Raw genomic sequence first — 18,770 nt, 5'->3', positions numbered from 1 at the left:
AGAGAGTGTTATATAGCATATATAGTTTAGTTCAGGGTCTTCAAGGTGGGGGATTGTGTGTAAGCACTATCGGGAGTACGCAAGATAATATACTGGAGTGTGGGAAAACACGAGCACTTTTTAAAGAAAATCTTATACTTCAATTTACTTATTACTTTGTGTTATATAATGTACATTTCATATTACTATATAAGATATAATCTTAATATTTGTATTAGAACAGTACAATACAGTCTGTACGTAAACATATACAAACATATTAGGGGGCATGCCAATTATTTTAAATAGCAGTTTCAGTTTGGAGACCACTGTTTTAGGGAACTGTAGTTTGGTATAGCTGTAACAAAGAATGTGTGTGTAAGGAATTGGCAGGAGGTAAAACTGGGAGAGACAGCAGTAACCATGCCCTTAATGGTCCCAACTCCATGCTAGCATCTCTGTGCACAGTAGAAAAAACTCTGCAAAAAAAAGAAATCACATAATGGATAATATAAGTAAATTGTTAATTGATAAACAGTTGAGAAAGGATACTAAGGGTAATATTGATGAATGTAATCACAAACGGAAAGTTCAGCAGATTTTTACATAAATATTTAAAATATCTTTATGTTTTAACATAACTTTTAGCGCTATTAAAAGGCAAACAACTTACTGGGGACAATATCATAAATATATGGGGATTATACAAGCTTAATACCCTTATTATATTAAGAACTTTTACAAATTAGATTTTTTTTGATTTACCTTATTTTTTATTCCCGTAACATTAGTTTATAACATTGTATAAATTTCAGGTGTACATCATTATACTTCTATTTCTGCATATATTACATCATGTTCACCACCCAAATACTAATTACGATCCATTACCACATGCATGTGCCTAATCATCCCTTTCACCTCCCTCCTTCCCCCCTTCCCCTCTGGTAACCACCAATCCATTCTCTGTCTCTATGTTTGTTGTTGTTTTTATCTTCTACTTATGAGTGAGATCATATGGTATTTGACCTTCTCCCTTTGACTTATTTCACTTAGAATATACCCTCAATATCCATCCATGTGGTCACAAATGGCAGGATTTCATTGTTTCTTATGGCTGAGTAGTATTCCATTGTGTATATATACCACATCTTCTTCATTTACAATTGTAACAAAAAGAATAAAATACCGAGGAACAAACTTAACCAAAGAGGTGAAAGACCTGTACACTGAAAACTATAAAAGATTGCTGAAAGAAATTGAAGAAGACACAAGGAAATGGAAAGATATTCTGTGCACTTTGATTGGAAGAATTAACATAGTTAAGATGTCAATGCTTCCTAAAGCAATCTATAGATTCAATGCAACCCCTATCAAATTTCCAACAACGTTTTTCACAGAAATACAACAAAGAATCCTAAAATTTATATGGAACAACAAAAGACCCTAAATAGCCAAAGGAATCCTGAGAGAAAAGAAAAAAAGCTGGGGATATCACATGTCTTGATTTCAAAATATACTACAAAGCCATAGTAAACAAAACAGCATGGTACTGGAACAAAAATAGACACACAGATCAATAGAATAGAATCGAGAGCCCAGAAATAAACCCACACATCTACGCACAGCTAATTTTCAACAAAGGAGCCAAGGGCATACAATGGAGAAAGGGCTCTTCAACAAATGGTGTTGGTAAAACTGGACAGCCACATGCAAAAAAAATGAAAGTAGACCATTATCTTACACCATACACAAAAATTAACTCAAATGGATTAAAGACTTGAATATAAGACCTGAAACCATGAAACTTTTAGAAGAAAACATAGGAAGTATGCTCTTTGACATTGGTCTTAGCAACATATTTTCAAATACTATGTCTGACCAAGCAAGAGAAACGATAGCAAAAATAAACAAATTAGTTTTTAAAAGGATAAAAACCCAAAAATTTGGCAGGGGATGTGAACAAGCAATTCACAGTAGAAGAGATACAAATGACCCATAATCACATAAAGAAGGTGTCATCATCACTATAAATCAAATAAATATAAATTTAAACAACACTGAGAATCAATTCTTCACTTATGAAATTGGTAGAGATAATACTCACTTTCATGAAGATATAAAAGACAGGTCAGATGTACACAGCATAAATAGAAGCATAAATTACTTTATCAGAAAATAATAAAATTTAAGTGTAGTGAATGGTTTTGAAAAGGGACAGATTGAAGGCAGCATAACACTAGTTAGGAAGCTATTACATAATTCAGGTAGTAGCAGTGGGAATGGAGAATAGAGAACAGGTTGCAGACACACTAAGGACGTTAGCTCTATAGTGGAAACATATTTAGGAAAGAGTCAAGGATTACTCTTGAGTCTCCACCTTCGATTGCTAAATGGATGGTGGAATTACATAAATCCCCCCTGACTTTAATAGGTAGATAACACCCCCTCACACACACACTCATTCTTTTTCCTCTTTGGAGAGGGAATAGGGAAAATATATGCAAAGATATGGAAGGGAGAGAGACTCTTCAGGTAGTTCAGTTTGGCAGGAGCATAGCATGGGAGGGATGGAACAGGCTAGGGATGAGGTAGGGAGGTTTTCAAACACCAATCGTAATATCTTTGAATACCATACAAAGTAAATGGGCGTTGAACCTGAAAAAAAAATGGGGAATCATTGCAGCCTCATTGGCAGGGGAGTAACATGGTCAGATCTGTATATTAGAAAGAATACTCTAATGAAGCAAAGGTGATCAGTTAGTTATTTGTAGAAGTTCATGTAAATGTCAGTGAGATCTGAGCTAGGGCTGAGTCAGGAGGGAAAAGCATTAAATTGGACTTGGTGACGATTTTTGAGGATGAGAGAAAACGAAGAATCTGGGATGAGTCCCAGATTTTTGGCATGGTTGACTGAGTGGATGAAAATGCAATAGATGAACCTAGAGGAGCAGCAGGTTTGGGAAGATGAGTTTTGGTCATATTGAGTTTAAAGGATCTGTGAGCTATTCATGTGGAGATGTCAAATTGTCATTGGATTCAAGCATTTGGAGTTTAGGAGAGAGATGTGGGCTAGAGATTTGATATTCATCAGTACTATTTGTGATCTTATAAGGATTAAATAATATGGATATAGATAATATATACACGCTTGGCATTTAGTTGTTTGTTGAACATATTGAATATTTACATACAAAGGTATACTTACAATACTTTTTTCACAGGTACAACTGAAATAAATTATAACTATCACTTATAACACACTATTTACCATGAATTGTGCTGTGTTTGATTATCCAGTGTTTACCATAACTCTTTAATGTAGGAGCAATTATTCCCATTTTTCATATGAGCAAACTGAGTACCAGACAGTGTAAATTGGCCAAAGCCACCTTGTGGCAGATCTGGGAACTCCAAAGACAGTGTTCCTTCTTATATCTCACGTTCAGTGTTGGGTTACACCAGTGCTAACAGCTGGTTGCATTGCACACAGACTTGTTAAGACTTCAGCTCCGCCCGCCCCCATCTCTGGCCCAGAACCCAGCAGGTGATGACAAATAAGCTCCTGTGGAATTGTGGGTAGATATTGGACTTGTAAATGAAAGGATTCCTAACCACCTCCTTGCTTAGTCTTTTCTCCTCCTTCTTGCCCATGGTGCACGCAACTCTGAAGCACTAGGACCATGCGGAATCCAGGCCGCTATGGCACCTCTGTTCACCACCTGAATCCAGTTGCTGCTCCTGCAGTTGGTCGGCTCCCCCTTGGCCTAGTAGGCTGAGCAGCTCGAGCCTTTCGCGGCCCCAAGTTTGGGTCAAGGACCACCTGGCCTGTGACTGAACCATTACTCCTGCTTTTGGGTGTGCAGCTGGCCAAGCTAATCCCACAGAGGAAGGTAAGAGTGCAATGCAGGCTAAATCAAAAGAGAGTAGAGGGACAGGTATTTAAGTGGACAACTCCAAGAACTTTAGTGGTGGTGGTGGTTGTGGTTCACGAGATTGGGTATGGTGGGAATCAATTTCCTTTTCACTCTCTACTAGGGCGACATAGGGGAGGCATCCATTGGGGATGAAAGGAGACTTTTGGAAGTTGTAGTATGCTTACACCCAGAACATTTGCTGTGCACATCATTTGGACTATTTTGGCACCCCTCAGAGTCCTTCCTGTCCGTTTGTCCTGTTTGTGCATAATAATTGTGCGGGGGTAAATCCAGTGTGGTTTGCACACTGATTTTCAGTCCCGGAAATTTTCTCTCTGTCTCTCTCTCAGGTATGGTTTACAAAGTGAGTCTCAGTCATGAAAATTCTCTCTCTCTCTCTCTCCCTTTCTCCCTTTCTCTCTTTCTTTTTGGCCCTGGGTCTAGCTTCTGTTTTTTGTCCAAAATATTTTTTTATAAAAAGAAAAAGTAATACCTGTGGCTACCATATATTTAGTGCATAGTAAGTACATGTAAAATACTGTGCTGGGTACTTAAATAGATTTTGTCTCACTGATGCAATTATTTAGGTAATATCCTCATTTTACACATGAGGAAACCGAGGTAAAATGATTTGCACAAATACACAAAAAACTGTGGAAATTCTTAATCCAAAAATTTAAGCAGCTCAAACAATTGTTCTCTCTAGAGTTGTGCAGGCAGGACCATCCATTTCTGTATCATATGAATAGATAGTTCCCTAAAGATCTTGAGCTATAGTCTAGTATTCTTTCTTTATCCCTGCCTTGTCTTTGTCCCTCTATTGTCTCATTTGTTTTCCCTCATTGCTTTATTATCATAATTTAGAATGCTTTTCTACATACTGGTAACCTTTCAATGACATTTCCTGCCTCTCTCAGCCCTGTATCCCTCATGCATGCTTTTGTTAACAATTGCAGAGACAGTGAGATATAGTGGAAGGACACTAGGTTTCAAATTTTGGTCTGCCTCTTCATAGTTGTGTGACTCTGGGCAAGAGGTGCCATGACAGTTGCAGATAATGCAGGTCAAGCACGTGGCACATAGTGTACTGTGTAGAATAGTGATTAGAAGGATGGACTCTGGAGCCAGACTGAAATCCTTGCTCTCTTACTACCTAGCTATGCAATCTCGGAAACACTCCATAAAATTTTTGTGCCTGCCACATCCCATAGGAAAAATAGATGCAACAATAGAATCTACCTTATAGAGTTGTGAGGGTTAAATGAGTTCATATATGTTAAACTCTTAAAAATACCACCTGACATAATAGTTCTATATAAGTTTTAGCTATTATTACTATCAATCATCAGGTTTTTGGAAATGATAGCCATTATTAATGTTTATGCTTACCCATGAGAAGAGATTATCTACATATAGTTTATATAAAAGTGTTCTGAAGGGGAGAAGTGGGCAAGATACAGTCTTATTTGTCCTAGTTCTCCCTCAGGCCCTCCAAGGTTCTGCCTCCCACAATGTTGATATTAACAACTTCTGCCCTTCCTTTTGTTATGTACTCTTTGATACTTCCTTCTTTTCGCTAGAGCAGTTGTTCTCATCTGGGGACAGTTTTGTCCCCCAGAAAGCATGTGACAATATCTGGTGACATTTTTGGTTGTGACAACAGGGTGAGGGTGCTACTTGTATCTAGTTGGTAGAGGCCAGGGATGCTGCTAAGCATACTACAATGCACAGGATAACCTACTCCATAATAAAGAGTTATCTGGCCCAAAATGTCAATAGTGCCAAGACTGAGAAACACTTCCCTAGACCATTGAGTATTTGAGAAAGGTGGTTTCCTTTTAGTCTTATTGCTAAGGCCTGGGAGTAAGCCATTAAAAAAATAAATGATGATTTGACCTATTCCTTATGTGAGGCTGGGTCAGTACCAGTTATATTTTTGGTCAAGTCTAGAGCTCTGGCTGGAATAATAACAGCTATCATTGATAAGTGCCTACTGTGTACTAGGAACTTTGCATATTTTATCTCCAATTCTCATATTAAACAGCAAGAAATTACTCCAGGATCAAGATGAAAGTGTAAATATCAGGGAATTGACACTATTACCTATTTAAAGAGCATTAACTCCAACAGTCTGTGTATATTCACTCAGATGTTACCTACATACATTCAAATGTTATCTTTTGGTGCCTGAGTACATGAATGGGTGAATCCTGCATGCCAGGTGAAGGAAAGTTCTAAAGTACTGGTATCTTCAGTTTGCCTTAAGACCTTCTCAGAAAAGTCAAGTATTTTTCTGTCTTCTTACCCTGGCTTTGCAATCAGGATGGTCCCTGTCTTCTTTAGTATTTATACTATTACTGCAGGCTTGAAAAGGCCATTAAGTCCTTAATCTGTTTTCCTTATCTCTCTGAGGGCCAAAGCTTTGCCTTTTATCTTTCATCTTTCTCGCGTAAGTGACAACCTCTATGGGCTTCGGATTCCTTACTTGTAAAATGGGCATAAAATAGTACTTCATAAAGTTGTCTGGATACATGAATGGAATAATGGCTATGAAATACTTAGCACATGCTCAATAAAAATTAACCAATATTATAGGCTTTAGTCTTATATTTCAGTGGGAAACGGAAATACAATCATGGATGCTAGCCTTTACAAGGGTAATTTTTTTTTCTTGTCCCTGCCACTTTATTTTAGTTTTATCAAACCCATTCTCATGATGTGTATTCACAAAGTTGCCTACAAATACACACATGCACACACACTCACATGCACACACATGCTTATAATTTAAGTATTCATCTTGATGCAGTGAATCAATTCCATATTTACATGTTGTTGAAAACTCTGTACAATGAAATAAAAAACCTGTGATATAGTCTTTGTTTCTTTTAAAAATTTTATTTATTTATTTTCTTCACAAATTAGGAGTGTGGGCTTCAGAGAATTTAAAATGTGTTGCTTTCGGTCTTATGGCTAGTAAGTGGCTCTTGCTTCCCCCAGTGTGGCTTACTTTTTATCTTTTAAGTAAATGACCTGATAATAGAATCTACCTTATAGGGTTATTGTGAAGACTAAATGAGTTCATATACATAATGCTCTTAAAATAATGTCTGGTGTAGTAGCCCTATATAAGTCTTAGCTATTATTATTGTCAGGTGCATTATTAATATGTTTGATGCCGGCCCTGATATCTGTTCCTCTGCGTTGAACCCAGCATATATGGGGTTAAAACCAAAGAGCACTCATTCCCCCTTCCCTGCTTCTCTAAGTTACATTCACAAGTACATATTGGTTGTTTTGTTTTTTTTTTAATTTTTGTTTATTGCAGTAACATTGGTTTATAACATTGTAAAAATTTCAGGTGTACATCATTGTACTTCTATTTCTGCATAGATTACATCATGTTCACCACCAAAATACTAATTACAACCCATCACCACAACCTGTACCTAATTATCCCTTTCGCACTCCTCCCTCCCCCCTTCCCCTCTGGTAACCACCAATACAATCTCTGTCTCTATGTGTTTGTTTATTGTTGTTATTATATACTACTTAATGAAGGAAATCATATGGTATTTAACCTTCGCCCTCTGACTAATTTCATTTTGCATAATACCCTCAATGTCCCTCCATGTTGTCACAAATGGCTGGATTTCATCGTTTCTTATGGCTGAGTAGTATTGCATTGTGTATATATACCACATCTTCTTTATCCATTCGTCCCTTGATGGGCACTTAGGTTGCTTCCAAGACTTGGCTATTGTGAATAATGCTGCAATGAACACAGGGGTGCATGTATCTTTACGCATTGGTGTTTTCAAGTTCTTTGGATAAATACTCAGCAGTGGAATGGCTGGATCATATGGTAGTTCTAGACTTGATTTTTTGAGGAATCTCCATGCTGGTTTTCATAGTGGCTGCACCAGTTTGCACTCCCCCCAGCTGTGTATAAGTTCCCTTCTCTCCACATCCTCCCCAACACATGTTGTTTCCTGTCTTGTTAATTATAGCCATTCTGACAGGCGTGAGGTGATATCTCATTGAAGTTTTGATTTGCATTTCCCTGATAGTTAATGATTTTGAACATCTTTTCTCTTGTCTGTTGGCCATCTGTATATCTTCTTTGGAGAAATGTCTGTTCAGGTCTTTTGCCCATTTTTTAATTGGGTTGTGAGTTTTTTTGTTGTTGAGATGTATGAGATCTTTATATTTTTTGCATGTTAACCCCTTATCAGGTATATAGTTCGCAAATATCTGCTCCCAATTGTTAGGTTATCTTTTCGTTTTGTTGATGGTTTCCTTTGCTGTGCAGAAGGTTTTTAGATTGATGTGGTCCCATTTGTTTATTTTTTCTATTGTTTCCCTTGCCTGGTCAGACATGGCACTTGAAAATATGCTGCTAAGACTGAAGTTGAAGAGCGTACTGTCTATGTTTTCTTCTAGAAGTTTCATGTTTTCAGGTCTCACATTCAAATATTTAATCCATGCCAAGTTAATCTTTGTATATGGCATAAGATAATGGTCTGTTTTCATTCTTTTCCATGTGGCTGTCCAGTTTTCGCAATACCATTTATTGAAGAAGTTTTCATTTCTCCATTGTATGTTCTTGGCTCCCTTCTTGAAAATTAGCTGTCGATAGATCTGTGAGTTTATTTCTGGGCTGTCAGTTCTGTTCCATGCATCGATGTGTCTGTTTTTGTGCCAGTACCATGCTGTTTCGATTACTATCACTTTGTAGTATATTTTGAAGTCAGGGTGTGATACTTCCAGGTTTGTTCTTTGTTCTGAGGATTCCTTTGGCTACTCAGGGTCTTTTGTAGTTCCATATAAATTTTAGGATTCTTTGTTCTATTTCCATAAAGAAGGTCATTGGGATTCTGATTGGGATTGCATTGAATCCGTATATTGCTTTAGGAAGTATGGATAATTTAACTATGTTAATTCTTCCAAACCAAGAGCGCAGAATATCTTTCCATTTCTTTGTGTTTTCTTCTGTATCTTTCAATAATGGTTTATAGTTTTCAGTGTACAATTCTCTCACATCTTTGGTTAAGTTTATTCCAAGGTATTTTAGTGTTTTTGTTGTGATTGTATATGGGATTGTATTCTTAATTTCTCTTTCTGCTAATTCATTGTTAGTGTATATAAATGGAACTAATTTTTGTATGTTGATTTTGTCTCTTGCAGCTTTATTGTATTCATTTATTATCTCTAAAAGTTTTTTGGTGCATTCCTTAGGGTTTTCTATATTTAAAATCATGTCATCTGCAAATAGTGACAGTTTCACTTCTTCCTTTCCAACTTGTATCTCTTTTATTTCTTTTTATTGCCTGATTGCTTTGGCTAGGACTTCCAGTACTATGTTAAACAGGAGCGGTGAGCGTGGGCATGCTTGTCCTGTTCCTGTTCTTAGAGGGATAGCTTTCAGTTTTCCACCATTGAGTATGATGTTGGCTGTGGGTTTGTCATATGTGGCCTTTATTATATAGAGACACTTTCTTTCTATACCCATTTTATTCAGAGTTTTTATCATATATGGATGCTGTATCTTGTCAAGTGCTTTCTCTGCATCTATTGAGATGATCATATGATTTTTATTCTTCATTTTGTTAATGTGGTGTATCACATTGATTGATTTGCAGATATTGAACCATCCATGCCTCCCTAGAATAGAAAAAGTTGATCATGGTGTATGATCTTTTTAATGTCTTGTTGTATTCAATTAGCTAGTATTTTGTTGAGGATTTTTGTATCGATATTCATCAGTGATATTGGCCTCTAACTTTCTTTTTTTGTGTTGTCCTTGTCTGGTTTTGATATCTGGGTAATGTTGGCTTCATAGAATGACTTAGAAAGCTTCCCAACCTCTTCAAATTTTGGAAGAGTTTGAGAAGGATAAGTATGAAGTCTTCTTTGAATGTTTGGTAGAATTCACCAGGGAAGCCATCTAGTCCTGGACTTTTATTTTTCTAGAGGTTTTTGATTACTGTTTTGATCTGCTTACTGGCGATTGGTCTATTCAGATTCTCTGTTTCTTCTTGATTCAGTTTTGGAAGGTCGTATAATTCTAGGAATTTATCAATTTCTTCTAGATTATCCAATTTGTTGTCATATGGCTTTTCATAGTATTATCTTATAATCTTTTGTATTTCTGAGGTGTCTGTTGAAATTTCTCCTATTTTGTATCTGATTTCATTTATTTGCGCCTTCTCTCTTTTTTTCTTGGTGAGTCTAGCTAAAGGCTTGTCAATTTTTTTACCTTTTCAAAGACCCAGTTCTTAGTTTCATTGATTTTTTTCTATTTTTTTTTATTGATGTTTTAATGGTTTCTAACATTGTGAAATTTTGGGTTGTACATTTTTGTTTGTCCATCACCACATATATGACTCCCTTCACCCCTTGTGCCCACCCCCCACCCCCACTGCCCTGGTAACCACAGTCCAGTTTTCTCTGTCCATGTGTTGGTTTATATTCCACATATGAGTGAGGTCATACAATGTTTGTCTTTCTCTTTCTGGCTTATTTCACTTAACATAATACGCTCCAGGCCCATACATGTTGTTGCAAATGGGACGATTTTGTCTTTTTTTATGGCTGAGTAGTATTCCATTGTATATATATACCACATTTTCTTAATCCAGTCGTCAGTCGAGGGACACTTAGGTTGCTTCCACTTCTTGGCTATGGTGAATAATGCTGCAATGAACATAGGGGTGCATAAGCCTCTTTGGATTGTTGATTTGAGGTGCGTTGGATAGATTCCCAGTAGTGGGATGGCTGGATCATAGGGCATCTCTATTTTTAATTCTTTGAGGACTCTCCATACCGTTTTCCATAGAGGCTGCACCAATTTGCATTCCCACCAGCTGTGTATGAGTGTTCCTGTTTCTCCACATCCTCTCCAACATTTGTTGTTTTTTGTCTTGGTGATGATAGCCATTCTAACAGGCGTGAGGTGGTATCTTAGTGTTGTTTTGATTTGCATTTCCCTGATGATTAGTGATGTTGAGCATCTTTTCATGTGTCTATTGGCCATCTGTATATCTTCCTTGGAGAGGTGTCTGTTCATTTCCTCTGCCCATTTTTTGATCAGGTTGTTTGTTTGTTTGTTGTTCAATTGTGTGAGTTCTTTATATATTATGGAGATCAACACCTTGTCAGATGTATGTTTTGCAAATATTCTCTCCCAGCTGGTTGGTTGTTTGTTCATCTTGATTCTGGTTTCATTTGTCTTATAAAAGCTCTTTAATCTGATAAAGTCCCACTTGTTTATTTTTTCTTTAGTTTCCCTAATCTGGGTAGGCATGTCATCCGAAAAGATTCCTTTAAAACCAATGTCAAATAGTGTGTTGCCTATATATTCTTCTATGAGTTTTATAGTTTCAGGTCTCACCTTCAGGTCTTTGATCCATTTTGAGTTCATTTTTGTGAATGGCGATAGCACATGGTCCACTTTCATTTTTTGCATGTGGCCGTCCAGTTTTCCCAACACCATTTATTGAAGAGACTTTCCTTTCTCCATTGCATGTTCTTAGCACCTTTGTCGAAAATTAGCTGTCCGTATATGTGTGGTTTTATTTCTGGGCTTTCAATTCTGTTCCATTGATCTGTGTGTCTGTTTTTGTACCAGTACCATGCTGTTTTGATTACTATTGCTTTGTAGTATGTTTTGAAGTCAGGAATTGTGATGCATCCTGCTTTGTTCTTTTTCTTTAGGATTTATTTAGCTATTCGGGGTCTTTTGTTGCCCCATATAAATTTTAGTATTCTTTTTTCTATTTCTGTGAAGAATGTCATTGGGATTCTGATTGGGATTGCATTGAATCTGTAGATTGCTTTAGGTAATATAGACATTTTAACTATGTTTATTCTTCCAATCCACGTGCATGGGATATCTTTCCATTTCTTTATGTCATCATGGATTTCCCTCAATAATGTCTTGTAGTTCTCATTGTATAGGTCCTTCACCTTCTTGGTAAGATTTATTCCTAGGTATTTTATTCTTTTTGATGCAATTGTAAATGGTATTATCTTTTTGAATTCTCTTTCTGTTAGTTCATTATTAGCATACAGAAATGCAACTGATTTTTGTAGATTGATTTTGTACCCTGCAACTTTGCTGTAGTTGTTGATTGTTTCTAATAGTTTTCCAACAGATTCTTTAGGGTTTTCTATATATACAATCATGTCATCTGCAAATAGTGAGAGTTTCACTTCTTCGTTACCTATTTGGATTCATTTTATTACTTTTTCTTGCCTAATTGCTCTGGCCAAAACCTCCAGTACAGGAGTGGTGAGAGTGGGCAGCCCTGCCTCGTTCCTGTTCTCAGAGGAATGGCTTTCAGTCTTTCCCCGTTGAGTATGATGTTAGCTGTGGGTTTGTCATATATGGCCTTTATTATGTTGAGGTACTTTCCTTCTATTCCCATTTTATTGAGAGTTTTTATCATAAATGGATGTTGTATCTTGTCAAATGCCTTCTCTGCGTCTATTGAGATGATCATGTGGTTTTTATTCTTTGTTTTGTTGATGTGATGTATCACGTTGATTGATTTGCGGATGTTGAACCATCCCTGCATCCCTGGTATAAATCCCACTTGATCATGGTGTATGATCTTTTTAATGTATTGTTGTATTTGGTTTGCCAATATTTTGTTGAGGATTTTTGCATCAATATTCATCAGCGATATTGGCCTGTAATTTTCTTTGTTTGTATTTTCTTTGTCTGGTTTTGGTATCAGGGTGATGTTGGCCTCATAGAATGATTTAGGAAGTGTTCCATCTTCCTCTATTTTTTGGAATAGTTTGAGGAGGATGGGTATTAAATCTTCTTTGAATGTTTGGTAAAATTCACTGGAGAAGCCATCTGGCCCTGGACTTTTATTTTTTGGGAGGTTTTTGATTACTATTTCAATCTCTTTACTTGTTATTGGTCTATTCAGATTCTCCATTTCTTCTTGGTTCAATTTTGGGAGGTTGTATAAGTCTAAGAATTTATTCATTTCTTCTAGATTGTCCAATTTGTTGGCATATAATTTCTCATAGTATTCTCTTATAATCCTCTGTGTATCCGTTGTAATTTCTCCTCTTTCGTTTCTAATTTTATTTACTTGAGCCTTTTCTCTTTTTTTCTTATTAAGCCTGGCTAAGGGTTTGTCAATTTTGTTTATCTTCTCGAAGAACCAACTCTTTGTTTCATTAATCCTTTCTACTGTTTTTTTGGTCTCAATATCATTTATTTCTGCTCTGATTTTTATTATTTCTCTCCTTCTGCTGGCTTTGGGCTTTGTTTGTTCTTCTTTTTCTAGTTCTGTTAGGTGTAATTTAAGGTTGCCTATTAGGGCTTTTTCTTGTTTGTTAAGGTGGGCTTGTATCGCTATGAGTTTCCCTCTCAGGACCGCTTTTGCTGCATCCCATATGGTTGATATGGCATGTTATCATTTTTGTTTGTTTCCAGATAGTTTTTGATTTCTCCTTTAATTTCATCAATGATCCATTGGTTGCTCACTAGCATGTTGTTTAATCTCCACATTTTTGTCTCTTTCCCAGTTTTTTTTTCATAGTTCATTTCCAGTTTCATAGCCTTATGGTCTGAAAAGATGCGTGTTATGATTTCAATCTTCTTAAATTTATTGAGGCTTGCTTTGTTTCCCAACATATGGTCTATCCTAGAGAATGTTCCATGAGCACTTGAGAAGAATGTGTAGTCAGCTGTTTTTGGATGGAGTGCTCTGTATATGTCTACTAGGTCCATCTCCTCCAGTTTTTCATTTAAGTGTACTATTTCTTTATTAACATTTTGTCTGGATGATCTATCCATTGCTGTAAGTGGGGTGTTAAGATCCCCTACTATTATTGTGTTGTTGTTGATTTCTCCTTTTAGGTTTGTTAATAGTTGCTTTACGTACATTGGTGCTCCTATGTTGGGTGCATATATATTTATAAGTGATATGTCTTCTTGATGTAGTGTCCCTTTTATCATTATATATTTCCCTTCTTTGTCTTTCTTAACCTGTTTTATCTTGAAGTCTACTTTGTCTGATATGAGTATGGCAACACCTGCTTTCTTTTGTTTGCCATTAGCTTGGAGTATTGTCTTCCATCCTTTCACTCTGAGCCTGTGCTTGTCTTTAGTGCTAAGATGTGTTTCCTGAAGGCAGCATATTGTTGGGTCTTGCTTTTTAATCCATCCTGCCACTCTGTATCTTTTGATTGGAGAGTTCAATCCATTTACATTTAGGGTAATTATTGATATATGAGGGCTTCATGTTGCTGTTTTGTCACTTATTTTCTGGTTCTTTTGCATTTCCTTTGTTTCTTGTCCCATTTGTTTTGGACTGCCAATTCAGTTTGGTTGTTCTGTCTTATGATTCTTCTAGTTTTCTCTTTGTTTATCATATGTGGTTTTGCTTTGATTATTTGTTTAGTGGTTACCTTGAGGTTTGGGCAAAAAATCTTGTGTATGAGATAGTCCATTATCTGATAGCCTCCTATTTCCTTATACTAAGTCGATTCAGTCACTTTCCTCTTCCCCTTCTAAGTTGCTCTTGTTATACCTTATTCTCTCTTGTGTTGTGGCTGTGTGTTTACAGTGATGAGGTTAAATTTATTTTTGGTGAATTTCTTCCTTTGATCTTTGAGTTTACTATTTAAGTGGTTTCTAACCTATTCCGGTAAAGATCTACTATTTCTCTGATTTTGTCTACCTACTTTTCTCCTTCCTCCAAGCTTTGTGTTCCCTTTCTCTGCTTTTTCTCAGACCTGAGGGCCTTCTTGAGTATTTCTTGTAGTGGGGGGGTCTCGTGGCCATGAACTCCCTTAGCTTTTGTTTATCTGGGAGAGTTACTATTTCTCCATCATATTTGAAGGATATTTTTGCTGGATAGAGTATTCTTGGCTGAAAGTTTTTGTCTTTCAGTATTTTGAATATATCATTCCAGTCTCTTCTAGCCTGAAAGGTTTCTGTTGAGAAATCCGCTGAGAGCCTGATGGGAGTTCCTTTGTACGTTATTTTTTGTTTTTGTCTAGCTGCCCTTAATATGGTTTCTTTGTCGTTGACCCTGGCTAGCCTTACCACTAGGTGTCGTGGTGAAGGCCTTTGTCTGTTAATGTATATAGGTGTCCTGTTGGCTTCGCTTACTGGTATTTCCTGCTCCTTCCCCAGATTTGGGAAATTCTCAGCTATTATTTCCTTGAATAGGCTCTCTGTTCCTCTTTCCCTCTCCTCTCCCTCAGGAATACCTATAATTCTTATGTTACATTTTCTAATAGAGTCAGATATTTCTCGGAGTCTTTCTTCATTTCTTTTTAGTCTTAGTTCTCTCTCTTCTTCCATCTGGAGTATATCTGTATTCCTATCCTCTAAAGTACTAATTCTTTCCTCTATATTGTCAGCTCTGTTCTTTAAAGATTCCAGATTCTCCTTTATCTCCTCCATTGTGTTCTTCATCTCCATCAGCACTGATTTTTTTTTCTTTATGATTTCAATCTCTTTTGTGAAGAAACTCCTAATCTCATTGAATTGTTTGTCTGTGTTGTCTCGTATTTCGTTGAGTGTTTTTATGATAGCTATTTTGAAATCTCTGTCATTTAGTTTATGGATTTCTGTGTCTTCGGGGTTGATTTCTGGGTGCTTGTCATTTTGTTCTGGTCTGGTGATTTCATATATTTTTGCATTGTGGTTCCTGTGTTGGTTTTGTTTTTCCTCATCCTGGAAGTCTCTGGTTGCAATTTCCACCTGCCGCCACTGTCTGGTGGTAAAGGGCTGTGTAGTCTAAGCCCCCTGCGCTCTGCCCTGGTTTTTCTGCTGCGATCCTCAGTTTTGTTTTTTTTTCCCCCGCTGTGATCCACGGGTCCAGTCGTTTGATCAGGACTGCCTAGGATTGCTAGGTCTGGTCTGGTCGAGCTGCAGACTCCGGGTTGCGGGGAGGGGGGTGCTCTCTCTTTTGTCCTCTGGGTCCCTGACGTGGGGGACTTCTCGTTTGCCCCTCTTTATCCGCTCTCTGGGGTGCTCAGATGTTGATGGTAGCCCTGTGGCTCCTCTGAGTCCTCTGTGCGGGAGTTTCCCACTGGCTGAGAGAGTCCAAAGAGCCACGGTTTCCCCGCCGAGGGCCGCCCCTCCCCCCTCTCTGGGAGCCGTGCAGACCGGGATCGCTGATCTGATGGGGAGGGAGTGGAGTTCTCCTTACCTCTCCCCACTTCCTCCGGGGGCCCAGCACGTTCCGCTCTCAGATGTGCGGCAGTGTGGATCCCTCCGCTCTAGGTTTTCAGTGTCTGGGATTCCATTGTTGGTCTGTGGCTGTTGCTTTTGTTGTATCTTGTGGGGTAAGAGTTCACGGGAAAGCTCACTCCACCATGATGCTGACGTCACTCCTCTTTTTCTATTGTTTTTAATTCTCTCTTTCATTTATGTCTGCTCTGATTTTTGTTATTTCCTTCCTTCTACTGATTTTGTGTTTTGTTTGTTCTTGTTTCTCCAATTCCTTTAGCTGCATTGTTAGATTGTTTATTTGAGATTTTTCTTGTTTGTTGATGTAGGGCTGTATTGGTATAAACTTCCCTCTTAGAACCATTGTTGCTCTATCCCACAAATTTTAGCATGATGCATTTTCATTTTCATTTGTCTCCAGGTATTTTTTGACTTCTCTTTTGATTTCTTTGTTGACCCAGTTGTTGTGCAGGAGCATTTTGTTTAATATCTACATATTTGTGGATTTTCCAATTTTCTCCCTGTAGTTGATTTTTAGTTTCTTACCATTGTGGTCAGAAAAGGTGCTTGTTATTATTGAAGTCTTCTTGAATTTATTGAGACTTATTTTGTGGCCTCATATGTGCTCTATCCTGGAGAATATTCCACGTGCATTTGAAAAGAATGTGTACTCTGTGGCTTTTGGATGGAATGTTCTGTATAGATCTACCAAGTCCATCTAGAGTAATGTGTCAATTGAGGCCAATGTTTGCTTATTGATCTTCTGTTTGGATGATCTATCTATTGGTTTGAGTGGAGTGTTAAAATCCCTTACTATTATTCTGTTACCTTCTATTTCTCCTTTTTTGTCTGTTAGTAATTTCTTTATATATTTAGGTGCTCCTATTTTGGGTACATAGATATTTACAAGTGTTATATCCTCTTGTTGGATTGTTCCTTGATCATTATGTAGTGCCCTTCTTTGTCTCTGTTACAGTTTTTGTTTCAAAGTCTATTTTGTCTAATATAAGTATTGCTACCCCAGCTTTCTTTTCATTGGTGTTTTTTTGTGTGTGGGTGAGGAAGATCAGCTTGAGCTAACATCCATGCCAATCCTCCTCTTTTTTGCCGAGGAAGACTGGCCCAGAGCTAACATCCGTGCTGATCATCCTCCATTTTATGTGGGATCCTGCCACGGCGTAGCCTGACAAGCAGTGCATCAGTGCACACCGGGGTCCGAATCCAGGACGCCAGCAGCAGAGCACACGCACTTAAGTGCTACGCCATAGGGCTGGCCCCTTTCATTGCCATTTGCATAGTGTATCTTTTTTCCATCCCTTCACTTTCAATTTGTTAGTACCTTTAGTTCTGAAGTGTGTCTCTTTTATGCATGATATATATGGGTCTTGTTTTTTTTTTTATCTAATTGGCCATGCTATGCCTTTTGATTGGAGCATTTAGTCCATTGTCATTTAAAGTAGCTTTTGATAAGTATGTGCTTACTGCCATTTTGTTACTTTTTTTCTTGGTGTTTTAGTAGTTCTTCTTTGTTCCTTTCTTCTCTTGCTCTCTTCTCTTGTGGTTTGATGGCTTTCTTTAGAATGATATTTGGGTTCCTTTCTCTTATTTTTTGTGTATTTATCATAGGCTTCTGGTTTCTAATTACCATGAAGTTCATATATAATTACCTAGTTAAATAGCAATCTATATAATGTTGATGGTCTCTTTAACTTGACTTCATTCTCAAAACTCTACTCTTTACTCCCCTCCTCCCATGTTTTATGTTTTTGATATCATATCTACCCACTTTTGTGTGTATTTGTATCCTTTATTCTCTTATCATGGAAATAGATAATTTTAGTAATTTGTCTTTCGACCTTCATGTTAGCTTCATAGGTGGTTGATCTGCTACCTTTATTGTATATTTGCTTTTATGGTGATTTTATTGCTTTTTTTTGATAATTTTCTTATTCCTATTTGTGGTCTTCTCTTTTCCATTTAAACAAGTCCCTTTAGCATTTCTTGTAAAGCTGGTTTCTTGGTGATAAACACCTTAAGTTTTTGCTTGTCTGGGAAACTCTTTATCTCTCCTTCCATTCTGATTGAAAACCTTGCTGGGTAGAGTATTCTTAGCTGTAGGTTTTTTCCTTTCAGCACTTTAATTATATCATGTCAGTCCTTTCTAGCCTGTAAGGTTTCTGTTGAGAAGTCAGCTGATATTCTTATGGGGTTTTCTTTGTATGTAACTTGTTGCCTTTCTCTTGTGGCTTTCAGGATTCTCTTTTTATCTTTAATTACTGACATTTTAATTATAATTTGTCTTAGTGTGGACCTCTTTGGATTTATCTTGTTTGCTGCTCTCTGTGCTTCCTGTACCTGGATGTCTTTTTCCTTCCTTACATTAGGAAATTTTTCAACTATTATTTCTTCAAATGGATTCTCTATGCCCTTGTCTCTCTTCTCCTTCTGGGACACCTATAACATGGATGTTAGTGCCCTTGATGTTGTCCCAGAGGTCCCTTATTTTGTCCTCATTCTTTTCAATTCTTTTTGCTTTTTTGTGTTCAGCTTGGGTGATTTCCTCTAGTCTTTCATCCAGGTCGCTGATCCATTCTTCTGTATCATCTACTCTGCTATTGAGTCCCTCTAGTGAATTTTTCATTTCCAGTATTGTATTCTTCATTTCT

The 18,770-nt window shown here is 37.3% G+C and overlaps 1 protein-coding gene across 1 annotated transcript in view; it reads left to right on the top strand.

The window, feature by feature from the left end:
* Positions 1-3,681: 3,681 nt before the first annotated feature.
* FAAH2 (fatty acid amide hydrolase 2) overlaps positions 3,682-18,770 on the top strand; it is a 201,152-nt gene continuing 186,063 nt past the window's right edge. Inside the window, 3 exon segments of the mRNA XM_087426432.1 lie at positions 3,682-3,736; positions 3,739-3,872; positions 4,247-4,260. Coding sequence (XP_087282558.1) covers positions 3,682-3,736; positions 3,739-3,872; positions 4,247-4,260 — 203 coding nt within the window.

This window comes from Ceratotherium simum, chromosome X, assembly GCF_057802395.1.
Source record: "Ceratotherium simum simum isolate JZ-2026a chromosome X, ASM5780239v1, whole genome shotgun sequence".
In the NCBI taxonomy this organism is placed as follows: domain Eukaryota; kingdom Metazoa; phylum Chordata; class Mammalia; order Perissodactyla; family Rhinocerotidae; genus Ceratotherium; species Ceratotherium simum.
The sequence above is the reverse complement of the archived record's forward strand: the minus strand, read 5'-3'. Positions and strand labels throughout refer to the sequence as shown.